This window comes from Notothenia coriiceps, unplaced genomic scaffold (assembly GCF_000735185.1).
Source record: "Notothenia coriiceps isolate Sejong01 unplaced genomic scaffold, NC01 NC01_scaffold00007371, whole genome shotgun sequence".
Classification (NCBI taxonomy): Eukaryota; Metazoa; Chordata; class Actinopteri; order Perciformes; family Nototheniidae; genus Notothenia; species Notothenia coriiceps.
In genome coordinates, this window is record NW_011340072.1 from 339,699 (window position 1) to 353,903 (window position 14,205).

General features: G+C 41.1%; 2 protein-coding genes and 1 non-coding gene across 3 annotated transcripts in view; 2 read left to right on the forward strand and 1 right to left on the reverse strand.

Moving 5' to 3' along the window:
• fanci (FA complementation group I) overlaps window positions 1–14,205 on the reverse strand; it is a 29,398-nt gene that overhangs the window by 9,210 nt on the left and 5,983 nt on the right. The window lies entirely within an intron of this gene.
• Window positions 1,414–1,486, forward strand: trnar-acg (transfer RNA arginine (anticodon ACG)). Its single transcript has one exon. It is a non-coding gene; the product is annotated as a tRNA-Arg (tRNA).
• On the forward strand, window positions 2,778–9,299 carry fbxo31 (F-box protein 31). The gene is made up of 8 exons (XM_010769480.1): window positions 2,778–3,279; window positions 4,760–4,831; window positions 6,741–6,817; window positions 7,172–7,339; window positions 7,499–7,573; window positions 7,704–7,813; window positions 8,030–8,183; window positions 8,917–9,299. The coding sequence occupies exons 1-8, from the start codon at window positions 2,862–2,864 to the stop codon at window positions 9,277–9,279; spliced, it is 1,437 nt and encodes a 478-aa protein (XP_010767782.1). The 5' UTR covers window positions 2,778–2,861; the 3' UTR covers window positions 9,280–9,299.

Here is a 14,205-nt window from a genome sequence, read left to right on the forward strand (position 1 = left end):
CTCCGGCAGCAGCATTTTACATTTAGAGCCTTTTTTTCTCCAATATTTATTAAAATGTCACTAGTTTTTTAAACAAACCATGCTGAGGATAATACAAGCAACCATAAAACGCCCTTTATCTAGTGAGCCATTGAAGCCCATGAAGAATTTATCCTTCCACAAATATTTTCATCTGCTCTATTAATAAAGTTGCCACGTTTTTTCAAATTCAAGTTACAAATATTCTTCATTTGCAGTATTTTATTTTAAAAGTGTTCAGCAAGAATGCATCAATGATATGCTATATATCTATATGATATCAATATTGTTAACTTCAACCAAAGTCAATTTAAATAGTGGGCAAAAATGGGTTGATTGATATAGTTTACGTTGAATTTCAACTATTTTAGGCAGAAAAACATATATATTGACTAAAACTTTTTTTACAATTTACTATAAAGATTTTTGTGAGAAATCATTTCAAAGTAAATTTGGCCTTCACTCACAACATTTTTTTTGTTGAATTGGACACATTTTTTGAATCTCTATTGACTGACATGCAATAACTGGGACTGATGGAAGAATCTGCGAGGAATGAACTGGAGTAGAGAAATAGTCCTATTTAAAAGACAGCATTGTCATAAGAGGCCAACAAAAGTCACAAGGGTTTGTCACTTTGCTGAAGGCCAGTCTCTAAAGACTTTCCAAGGTGTAAAAATGCTGCTGCCTGGAAGTATTGCTGATATCATGTCATATCCTATACTCTGTCCAACAATAAGTCTCATGAAGAAAGTTGTTTTAACGCTGATTCAAAATAGCAGAGAAACATGCATTCTTGTACTCAGGAGGGGACATTGACAGAGGATTACTCAAAAAGTACACAGTAAAAGTACTTCATAGTACTTGTGGGAGTAGTTTACCTCCTCCGGGTAAAAAGCAAAAAGCAAAAACGTCTTTCAGACGCTCTTCCGTTTAGGTGTTTAATAAAGAAAAACAATTGGACGGTAGATACACGATTAAAAGGGTGTTTTTTAATAGCTTACTTTTGGTCATTTTCTTACAATTTAACAATGTAATGTCTACTTACTATGTATGCACCATACACACCAAAGCAAATTCCGTGTAGGCGAACCCACTTGGCCATACACCTGATATATCTGTATACATTCCAGTTAAAATATAACATATAGAAGCAGACTGTTGTGTTTATTGTTGGCATGTAATTTCATGTTCTTTAATAAATATGCATATCTTGCAGTATTATCTTGAACACTTGGTGGCGGTGATTAGCTGCACATGGGTGTATCAATGGGGGCATTGGTAACAGGGCTTGGTTGTTTCTTTTGGCTTTTCTTTATTAGAACCGTTCGTTTTGATTGTTCACGAAGATGAGCTGGAATTAAAAGTCATTTATGATCCAAAGACCTCCGCCTCGGGCTAGTGGCGCAACGGATAACGCGTCTGACTACGGATCAGAAGATTCTAGGTTCGAATCCTGGCTAGCTCGAACTTTTTCACTGTCAATCCATAACTTGAGAGGCAATCTTCTTGCATTGTTAACAACATTTATTCCGATAATAAACCAATAATATGCCGCCCCACTACCATAAATTGTGCAAAACAATTACATTTAGTGGGTAAATCAATAAATATCAAACCAACGAAACATACACGGACCGCTTTTAAGACACGTACCAATGCAGACTCGCTGTTTAAGGGCCTAATTACCCGTAGTTAAGTCAGTCCTTTACATTCACTGTGTAATGTCATAAACAGGCAGGTTAGTTTGTCAGATATTTCGACGTTATATTGACAACATTATAATAGAGTAGTTTAGGTATTCTCAAAACCGCTTTCGTAAAACAAGCACTGATGGGTAGCTAAACCGTTTCGCTAGTCGTTAGTAAAATGTTACTGAACAACAATGTTGTTTACTACAAAATATATAAATATATATAATAAATAAGGTAATTTATAAACGTTTACCATTTCTATAAATGATGTACTTCATTTCGTAATCTTGGGAAGAGAAGTACTCTCGCTCGCCGGTATCCGCCGAGTCGCCTAACATTTGGAGACGCGGATTGGTCAATTCTTGGTAGCGATTCGAGCGCTGATTGGACATAAATCACAATTCTTGGTAAAATCTTGGTAGCAGACGGGAACGTGATTGGCTGTCACTACCAAGAATGAGCTCGATTCACAGGTCGTGCAGCGTGTACATTTCTTTTAACAGCTATATGGGAGGATCCAATAAAGTTAGCCAAATGTGCCAATTGTGTAATTTAAGGAAAATATATATGAAAACAAACCACTAAAGTATTTAAAAAATGTGCGAGTTATACTTCTTAATTAAATAAAAAATAAAGTAGGTCAAAATCAATTTAAAATAAGGTCCTTTATTATGGAGAATTAGGGGGTTACTGTGTGTGTCTGCCAGGCGCGTCTGGCTATGTATTTATTTATGCATAACACTTTATGTAAAATGTAATGTTTGAAGTGCATGTGTGCAATTATGATATATGCCCCACCAACGCATAAGGTGCAGAAACGTTCTTTATATCTGGACCCTTTGAAGCTTTTATGAGCTAATAATGGGAGGGTAATACAAGCTGCCAACTACAATAGGGCTGTGAGAGACGGCATGTGAAGCATGAATCTTCTTCTTCACAAAGCTACGTAATAATACCACATTCTAGGCTTGTATCATTTCTTTCGATAGTGATGTAAGGGAGGGGTAAGATAAGTTGCTACGCTGTTTACGTGCACTGACGTGACGTCGGAAGGAATGTCTCTGCCCATGCTCACAAGGACAGGAGCAGATGAGCCAGACTGCTGCAGCTGATAAATGTGATGTAATGTTGCCTGTTTAGTGAATACGAATGGCTGTCTGTGCCAGGCTCTGCGGAGTGGGTCAGTCGCGGAGGTGTCGGCGGCGACAGCGGCAAAACCAGCAGGGTCAGGGGAGCGATTCTGACATGGACGAGGAAGAAGAGGAGCAGATCGTGGGGCTGAAGCAGAGCGACGCTGGCGGCGGCGGAGGCCCGGAGAGCGGAGCCGCCACTGCAGGGCCGAGTGACGCTTGCGAAAATGGCAGCGGTCATGTCAACAGAGGCTCTCTGGATAGCACGAGCACGGGACCTCAACACCCGCAATCATTAGCGGAGTTACCCCCGGAGCTTTTAGTGGAAACGTTCTCCTTGCTTCCTGGAACTGCACTACCGAATGTTGCCCTCGTATGCAAGAAATTCAGACAAATCCTTAACACTGAAACCATCTGGAGAAGGCGGTGCATGGAAGGTACACATAGCTATTAGTGGACATAGAGATACTTTAACATTATAATGCTACAGTAAGCGTTGTATTATGTTAACATATATTGCATCTTTAGTAAAGTGCTGCTGTAAGGGATAGACTATGGCCTCTCACTGGTGTAGGGCCAGCCAATCTCTGCAGCCGAAGAGACTGTTGATGCAGGGTGGTGCTAACCCTTTGGGGGCCTGCTGCATTGTTATCATCACCACCCCACCCCCAGCCCATGTTGTTAGTCAGGGGACTGCACTATTACAGGTTTGAACAACTATGTCTTATAGTCATAACTCATACATAATAAGATATGCATACAATGCAAAATATGAAGATGCGCTGCTAAAAGAAAAAATAAATAAATAATCCCAAAACACTTTTTTTCCAATCTATTCGTTTCACGAAAGTAATGGGCAGTGCCAAAGTTACTCTATTATGACATGTAAGATATTTATTGCAAAATACTTTTTTTGGTAAATCAAACAAGAAGTTATTAATGGACAACATAACCACACAAAGATCCATATTGTCAGCTTGCAGATCTGCTCATTAATGTACAACATTGCCCACAAAAGCTAATCAAACATAATGGGATAAGATAAGATAAGATGTACCTTTTCAGGAGTTTAAAGCAGCAAGAGAGTGACACTGAAAAACAGTACAGATTCACACAAGGATAATAAAATATAAAATAACATAATATAAGTAACAGTTCAAATTAGATATCACAACAAGGTAAAACGTTGATAATTAGAATGAACATATATACATATTTGAGCTTGGGTTATTACATATATTTACATGTGTGCAGATGCGATCAATACCACAAAATATATGGTGTTGAAACAACTCTGACAGTACAAACATCAATAATAATTGTATCGCCCAGCCATACTTAGAATCATTTATACATTAAAATATTAGTTATTTGCTCATTCCAGCTTCTCTTGTGTGAGAACGCACTGCGTTTATAGTTTTAATCACATTATGAATTACATTTTGAATGCTAAAAAATGGGCCTATGTTATCTGACGTTTGGTGCACTGTGAGTTTTGAGTTTTAAAAACATGAGCAGTTGTCTGGGGTCACCATTATGCACTATAAAGGAATCAAGGAGTCAGGAAACTGCAGGCTGTGTATAGTGGCAGTTTAGTTCACTTGTGCCTCAGGCCAGCTGTGTGTTGAATCTTGTGAATCATTGTGAATCTGGCTCAGATCTACTTATCGGTGTCTGCTGACTGAAGTTCAGCCCATTTTGCTGGCTGCTGTGCAAATGACCTGTTTCACTGCCCTTTGTTTAGTCCTACAACATCAATCAGAGTTAATCTGACTGTTGCCATTATTAAGTGTTGATATTTTTGCATTAATCTGCCATAATAAGTAAACACGTTGGTACAGACACTTTGAAATAATAGCATCAACAAATGAAATGTATTGTTAATTGGATATTTTCTCTTGCCTTCTGTTTTTGCAGAGTTTGGAATGAAGGAGGATCTGAGGAAGATGGAGGTGGAAGGAGTATCTAGCCGGGACATTTATGTTAAACGTGAGTTGGATTGATTGATAAAACAGCTCTCATGTCACCATTGTAAATGAACTAATTAAGTATTTGGTTCATTTCTACATTAGTTAGTTAGTAAAAAAATGTTGATCATTTATTTACAATACAACACATTGTGTATCTCTTAACCACATTAAAAGTGGTTAAGTGATACTAGATCATTATATAAAAAATAATGATAAAAGAAATGTAGCCTGAAAACAGAGCTTAAAGGTGGGGAAGGTAATTCACTTCAGAAACACTTGTTATATTCCATGGAATGCTCTTAACATCCGATGGCAATGAATATATTAAATGCTTTGACAATAAATACATAAAAATTCATCTGTGGAAGCCGTGGCGCTGTAAAAAGCACGACCAATCATTTTAGCCGGCCCGGCTAAAATAACTGGATGGCCTACCTGCCTGTCAGCCTTCCATCTGTGCACAAACTTATCTCGTGCCCTCATTGGTCATGTGCGCATTCGTGTGTGTTGGAGGAGGGGCTCTGTAAGGACGTCTGAAGGAAGAGGCAGATTTTTTCCAGTTGTGTACTTTCAAATTCTAGCGCACTCGAGCTGGTTTCTCCATTCTTACCTACCCTACCTTTTAAGGTGCTCCCCTTAAAAAAAACATTAACTTAATTCTACTGAAAAGAGCAATGTAACAAAACAAACACAAATCAAATATAATAAAGAACCACAACATCATAAATCAGTATCAAATAATCTAAATAAATCATTCATAATTGTCTTTTATTTCTCAGTGATGGCCACACATAGTGTATCTTTATATAATGGATTTGTAAAAATGTTGGCTTTTACAAACACGCTCATACTTTCTTGTGTATGTGGATTAGGTGTCCCTAATTTAGGCTGTGATTTCAATGAAAATCAGTGGTACAGCCTTTTGTAATGGTCTCTCACATATGTTCCTCATTTGTTTATCAGCAGAGATTTTGAGTTTATTTTCAAATACCAGTTGCTGCAAAACGCACCAGTGGTGGCACCTGTCGGCTCTTTGAATAGATTTTGGCACAATACTGCATCGCATAGAGCCGCACTGGGCTGAGCCGCCCTCGGTCTGCGGCTGCTCTACACATGGCTGTGTTGTGCCTATCCAGGTGTCAACCCACGGGTGAAATCAGGGCGCTTTATGAAGCTTCTCCCGGACTACGAGCACATGGACTATAGAGACGTGTATACACACTGTATGTACAATGGCCTCAACGTGGATGGCCGTAGCATGAGGGTTTGTGTGAATGGGACTTATGGTTTAATTTGTAAGCAAGCAGCTGCAGCAGTGTTATTAATCCCGTATGTGAACGGTAAACTTGTTAATAATTTAGGGATGCGCAACATGGATTTCTTTGAGGCTCTACCAATTACTTGTTATTACTTGCTTCTAATGGAACATTTTGTTTAAATAGGATTAGAGATTATCGTACTTTTTAAAAAACATTTTAAACAATTGCATTATCAGTAGTAAACTATATAAAGAAAATGTACAGCTTCGTCTTCATCCACTCCTTCTTCTTCTCCTTACTTTTCTTCTTCTTCTTACTTCAGATACTTAATTTGTTATAATTTCCTTTTTGCCATTATCAGACAAAAATGTATTGTCCTGATATATTTATTGTGCATCCCCATTAATAATTCTCCTCAGCGCTGTTTGCTTTCATATTAAGTGTGAAATGGGAGGCCAGATTATTTGGTGTGCTGTGTGAGTGTGGTCAGCCCCTTTCTTCCTTTTGGGTCCCCATCTGGACAGACATTAAACTGACATTTAAATCTGCAGACTCTAACATAACCTCTTGGGTTTGTAACCCTGTGCACGGTGTAGCTCGTAGTAAAGCATGGGTGTTGCATTTCAGAAACTGATGAGTGTGGTGTGATGTTGTGCTCTTGTGTTGCAGTGCTTCACCCATACAGACAGATCTTTGGTTTATGGCAGCCTGACATAGGGCCTTATGGCGGATTGCTTAACGTTGTGGTAAGTAATGTTCCTCAATTGAGACGTATGCATTAAAAAGATAATCAGTGTGCACTTTTTTGCTCTCTTTTGAAATAAGTCATTTATAATGCAGCAATAGTCAGCTTTTAATCTCCTGTCAGGAAATGTCTTTAACGGCTGATACATTATTAAAGGAATTTTCACGGGCCACAGGAGAGCTCAGTGATTGAAGCTGGTGGTTTTATATACTGCAATACGCAGGTTTCACTCAAGCTTGCAAAACTATCAGAGAATATCATACCCTCTGTCTACCTCCTTTCAACACTGCATCTATCAATAAATGCACTCAGGCCCCACTGTTTATTTTTAAATATTTTTTAAATGTCCACTCAGGTTGATGGGCTGTTCATCATCGGCTGGATGTATTTACCTCCTCATGACCCACGGGTGGAGGATCCCATGAGAAGACGGCCACTCTTCCGTATCCATTTGTGGGAGAGCAAAAAATCCACTGTGGAGTGTATGTATGGACACAAGGGTCCCCACAAAGGAGACATACAGGTGAGGGATTACCCAGCATAAAAGCTTCCCTGTGCACCAAAGAAATGTGCAGCTCTACATACTCTGGATATTTGTGTAGTTTTCCTCATTCAGTTAAATGTTGGATATAAATAAAAGCATATCGCATTTAAAATATTTGTCATATTCTGTTCATTTCAGACTGGGAAGAAAGATGAATTTTCAACAAAGTGTAGCCAGACTGATCACCACCGCATGCCAGGGGGCAGACAGGAGGTAAGGAAACTGTTTGTAGCTGAAACATGTTCTTACCCATGTGTTTAAACCTCATGTACTTTATATTGTTGATATTGTTGAAATGTAAAGAATGTTTTCAGCATTTTACTGATTCCTCTAATGTGTGTAGGAGTTCAGGACATGGTTGGAGGAAGAATGGGGCCGGACGCTAGAAGAAATCTTCCATGAGCACATGCAGGAGCTCATCCTGATGAAGTTCATTTATACTAGTCAATACGAGTATGAGTCTCTACGTTAAACTAGTAGCTGTTATAAGATAAACAATAATTACAACAATGGTTTATGGGTGAATAAATAACCCATCAATTGAATTCAGCTCTGGCTAAACATTGAAAGCGATTCATCATGTGAATCATGGTGCTACATATTTTTTAAGACCTACAGTTAAATAGTAGCAAAAGTCAGACTGAATTTGTATCTGCTTTGTTTTGAAAGTAACTGCTTGACATACCGGAGGATCTACCTGCCGCCTACAATGCCCTCTGACCTGCTGCGCCCAGGCCTCTTCAAAGGCACTTACGGCAGCCACGGTTTGGAGATCGTCATGCTCAGTTTCCACGGGAATTCTGCAAGAGCCACCAAGCTCACTGTAAGTAAATCTCCTTACTGGATGGTTTTCTGCCTAACAGAAATGCCCTCATGCAAGTGATTAGTGTCTGGCAATTTATCAATTTTATATCATTATTGTGATAGCAGACTAGATATTGTGTTCCCTACAGGCAAGTGATAACATTTATGAACTTACAGTCTGCTGTAAAATATGATTAATTATCAACAATTCCACTGTGTAAACATTGGGAAAACGTCTACCATCAACGTTTTTGCCTATATCTACTTGTCTTTCATCATTTCTTTATAACTAATGCTTTTGATGTATTGTGATTTTAAGGGTGTCTTTTATTATCTGGCCGGGGACAACAGCTGGAAATTAGCAATGTTGGCTAAAGCTGCCCCATTTACTTTTTTTTGACAGTTGATTATGGGGGCTGTCCACGACACTATTAACCAATAAACTAAACCAAACAACCCTACAATACATTTGCATTATCTTTGGTTAAGAATATCATGATATTTGATTGATTCTTTATATCACTCAGCCTTAATGTTGATTTTCTATGGATGAATTATTGTCCCTTAAATGTACTCTCACTCCTATCCTCCCCTTCAACATCTATTCTTTTATTATTTTTAACAGACACTCCCACAAACCAAGTGCCTTTTTTGAGTTGAACATTCACACAATTCTGACCAAGAGGATATCACGTTAACCCACAGAATGAGTCGGCTAGTGTTTAAAATTATAATTGTACTCCTTCCTGCAGGGAGACCCCAATGTTCCTGCAGGGCAGCTCACTCTGGATGTTGACCTGAGTCGACCTGTGGTCCTCCCAGACTTAAAGCATCAGCGCAATATAGAGGAGCTGTCCCGGCTGGTACTGGGGGTACACGAGGAAGTCCAGAGGGCACAACAACAACAACAGGCCATGGACACTGCTACAGCGGAGGGGGCCTGCAGTGATGTCACCGCAGCAGGAGGTGTGGAGGCAGAGCGAGTTACCGGTACAGACAGCCCCCCGCCGGAGCCCAGCAGCAGCATCAGCCCTCCTGAATCCCAGCCCTTCGTCCTGCCCCTCGGCGTTATGGCTCGCAACGAGGTCTACCCTCGCACCTGCAGGCAATGGTAAGAACTCATCTGTATGGTAAACTGCATACAGTGTAAATTCCAAGTATATGTGGATTGATTGTAGCTGCCTTTGCTCCAGTTACAGTGGTGAAAGACACAGTGTGCCTATTGTTTCAGATTGTGGCCAACAGGCTGAAATCATATTGGCCTCCAATGAATGCTAGTCAGTATACTTGCTAAATGTTTGCTACAAACATTTTGTTTGATAAAAATGCACATCCAGAATTGTAGACAGTTTATGTCTATTGTACTCAAATGTACAGGCTAAAAAAAACTTTATTTCATAAGTTTAAACATTTGTTTAAGATGTGTTTAGATATAATAAACACAGACACATTACAATGGAAACATACAGTGGGGCAAAAAAGTATTTAGTCAGCCACCAATTGTGCAAGTTCTCCCACTTAAAAAGATGAGAGGCCTGTAATTTTCATCCTAGGTATACCTCAAGTATGAGAGACAAAATGAGAAAAGAAAATCACATTTGTGTTTGGGATCATTGTCATGCTGAAAGACCCAGCCACGTTTCATCTTCAATGCCCTTGCTTATGGAAGGAGGTTGTCACTCAAAATCTCAAGATACATGGCCCCATTCATTCTTTCCTTTACAAGGATCAGTCGTCCTGGTCCCTTTGCAGAAAAACAGCCCCAAAGCATGATGTTTCCACCCCCATGTTTCACAGTAGGTATGGTGTTCTTTGGATGCAACTCAGCATTCTTTCTCCTCCAAACACATCTAGTTGAGTTTTTACCAAAAAGTTCTATTTTGGTTTCATCTGACCATATAACATTCTACCAATCCTCTTCTGGATCATCTAAATGCCCTCTAGCAAACTTCAGACGGGCCTGGACATGTACTGGCTTAAGCAGGGGGACACGTCTGGCACTGCAGGATTTGAGTCCCTGGCGGCGTAGTGTGTTACTGATGGTAGCCTTTGTTACTTTGGTCCCAGCTCTCTGCAGGTCATTGACTAGGTCCCCCCGTGTGGTTCTGGGATTTTTGCTCACCGTTCTTGTGATCATTTTGACCCCATGGGGTGAGATCTTGCGTGGAGCCCCAGATCGAGGGAGATTATCAGTGGTCTTGTATGTCTTCCATTTTCTAATAATTGCTCCCACAGTTGATTTCTTCACACCAAGCTGCTTACCTATTGCAGATTCAGTCTTCCCAGCCTGGTGCAGGTCTACCATTTTGTTTCTTGTGTCCTTTGACAGCTCTTTGGTCTTGGCCATAGTGGAGTTTGGAGTGTGACTGTTTGAGGTTGTGGACAGGTGTCTTTTATACTGATAACGAGTTCAAACAGGTGCCATTAATACAGTTAACAAGTGGAGGACAGAGGAGGCTCTTAAAGAAGAAGTTACAGGTCTGTGAGAGCCAGAAATCTTGTTTGTTTGTAGGTGACCAAATACTTATTTTCCACCATATTGGCAAAATAAATTCTTTAAAAATCGAACCAAGGTGATTTTCTGGATTTTTTTTTTTCCTCATTTGCCCTCTTCATATTCAAGGTAATACCTAGGAGTGGAAAATTACAGGCTCCTCTCATCTTTTAAGTCGGGAGAAACCCTGGCACAATTGGTGGCCTGAACCTAAATACTTTTTTGCCCCACTGTAAATGAAGATAATAAAATGGATTTAGAGTAATAAACTCTCTGGTAAAATCCCGCCAAGCCCATTTGTTCGTATTCATCTATTTATCCACATTAAGGCCCAGAATACCCCGGCCAGTAGCCACTGAAGAAGTCGCCGACATTCCCGACTGTTGCCCGGTCGCCGGCTTCTTGCGTATTTGCCCCCCAGACTCGCGCACCTGGCACACAAACCGCCAAATCCGATGCCGAGCACTGTATGAAAGCCGGCTTCGCGTGAAGTTTGAATAACTCTCCTTGCCACAAGCATTGCCGGCGGGTATTCGTGTATCATCATTCCAAAAGAGGACAACCACCGAACAACCGGGAAACAAGAGAAGAAGAACTGACTCCCCGGTGGATATAATCTAAACCACAAATGCGGTTTTTTTTTCCATTATTACTCTCGTCCAGTTTGGAAAACAAGAACTGACAGGCTCTATAAAACGATGGGTTAAAAGCCCCGTCCGTCAGTGTGGGTCCATCTCCCATTTAAAATCACCTTGTTTTCCTCCCTTCACTCCCTAACGCTCCTCAATCGCACTGATTCGCTAGCTATGATCCAGTCCAAACAGTGTTATTGCCTTGTTGTCCCGAACTTCCGGTGGGTGTTTCCCCCAGACGCCCGATTCACGAAAAGGCGTCAGGTTCGCAGAAAAACACCAACGGGTGCGGCGCACACGCCTTCCGAATAGGGGCCGTTCCACAGCTCATGTTTCATGCCCGACTCCCATTTACCTTTGCCTGATTTCGGGCCGGTGGTGTATCTGGGGCTTTATACTTCAACAAGGGCACTGGTGGAAAGATATTAACACTANTGACTCTATTGTAAGTTCGCTCTAACATAATATCATGCCATAATTGTGCATCATTTGTATATGACTTAAGCGAAATCCCTTTTCCTCAAGTATACGCACTGATGCTACCCTGGGCCTTGCGATTGTTTTGAAAGGTGTGTGTGTGTGTGTGTGTGTGTGTGTGTGTGTGTGTGTGTGTGTGTGTGTGTGTGTGTGTGTGTGTACCTGATCGATGTCCCCCAGCTGGCTGTGGATGTCCTGGCAGAGCTCCAGCAGCAGGCTCACAGGACTCTTGTAGAGAACATGCAGGCTGAACAGAAGAGACAGCAGACCCTTGGAGAAAGCAGAATCCTCTAGAAGAGAGAAAGAGATCTCAGAAGAACCCCCCTTACTGTGCATGAACGCAAAGATTCATTAACCCACCCCCACTCACCAAAACTGGTCTCCTTACAGATCTTTACAGTCCACGTAATCATCTGTACAAACTGCAGATGTAAACGTGTGTTAGGGGAGAAGGTGCTAGAGAGGTGTTCGTATGAAGTGCTCTTCAGAGGTTCCCCTACCTGTTGGGAGGCGGGCTTCAGCTGGCGTGAGAGCACAGTCAGGATGCTGACCAGCAGCTGAGCCTCCTTGCTGTTAAATTCTTCCTCTCCTCCACTTAGCTGAGTGAACAGCGCCCTCTGTTGACAGGAAGAGAACATTGGATTTCAGACGACATGAACAAGTGCACTGCATTTCAAACATTGAAACATCTCAGGCAAACCTAACTCCTCGTATAACATTGAAAATTATGTTTAGCCTGACATGCCTTCAGTAAAATCAGTTAAGATAGATATGAAGCGAAGTTTCATTTTATCAATTAAAAGAAGCGATGGATACGCAAGACCTTTAGCTGTTTAATCCTAAAATACATGTTTGTAACTTTTAAAATATGTAGAGAATAACCAAATACATTCCGTTTGGATGCACCTGAAACTGTCGGATGTAGAAGAAGTTCATCTCAGTGGCGTTGCCATCATCTGGCTCAGAGTCATCCTCTGCGATGTCTGCAGAACAGAACATGTGATGACTTTCTGAACAATAATCAGTGTTGAATTCACTGCTTCTGTGCTTGTCTCACCCATGGTGGAGAGGAGCTGGACCATCCTGTCTGGAAAGCGCTGCTGGCAGGTGGTGAAGATCCTGAGCAGACCCTCCAGGCACAGCAGAGACAGGCTGGAGCGCTTCTCCTTCTTCCCCCCGTCCTCCACCGCGCTGGGGATGTTGGTGTAGCGCCACATCAGCACGCTGGATAATGCAAGGACAGACCTCTCAAAAACAGACATACACATGGAGTAACTAGAGCTGTTATTAAGGCCAAGGAGCCGGACCTTGTCATGTCACAGAGGAAGCGGAATGTTCTGTCTGTGTTCTGTCCGTCCGGCCCGTCTGTGTGTCCGCTCTCCTCCAGCTGCTGGATCTTCTGAACCGCTACGTTCACCGCATAACGCACAAACTCTCCACTTAGGCGAAGAACTGACAGAGCATCCTCTCTGCTCTGAGTACTGTCTCTGAAAATACAAATATATTTTTCTAATATTCATGCAACTTTAAGAATTTCATCAAACAATCCAGTGGTATTTTGTTCTTGAAATGTGTTGGTGTTGTAAATCCTGAGTGAGAAACAGTTGATGGGTTTACAAAGCATTTCTACCTGAGAAGTTCATTAAGAGCTATAGGCTAACTGTTGTTTCAAATGCTGTACAAAGTGCAATTCAATTAATTTTAAACATATTATCTAGAAAAGTTATAAAGAAAGAAGTAAATGTCCTCATTGTAACAGTATTTATAAAAAGCTATTTTTTTTAGGTCTATACATCATTTCATAAATTTTGATTTGATTGAATGACAGATAATCAAACAGCATGTACCTGAAGAGCACAGTAAGGAGAGTAGATATGAAGCCCAGAGAGAGTAAACTGCGGGGGGTTTTGTTTGAAGGCACTCGACCCTTTCCTGATTTCTCCGACTGCCAAGGCACACNCAGCATGTACCTGAAGAGCACAGTAAGGAGAGTAGATATGAAGCCCAGAGAGAGTAAACTGCGGGGGGTTTTGTTTGAAGGCACTCGACCCTTTCCTGATTTCTCCTTCAGGATCTCAGACAGTTTGTGGTAGCGGTTGAAAAGCTCCATGAGCTCCTCAAAGCGGTTTTTACTGAAACACAGAGGCAAGCACAACAAATAAACAACAAACTCAACAACATTATGCTACGCAACATCCTGAGAAAAGAACCAGGTGCTACCTGTAGTTGGCTTTGATGAAGGTGAACTCCATAAGGATCTCATAGACTCCCATCACCAGCACAGCGTAGATACTATTCTTCACACCAACACTGGATCCAATGGAGAACTCAGCTGACTTGTCCTGACACACACACACACACACACACACACACACACACACACACACACACACACACACACACACACACACACACACACACACACACACACACACACA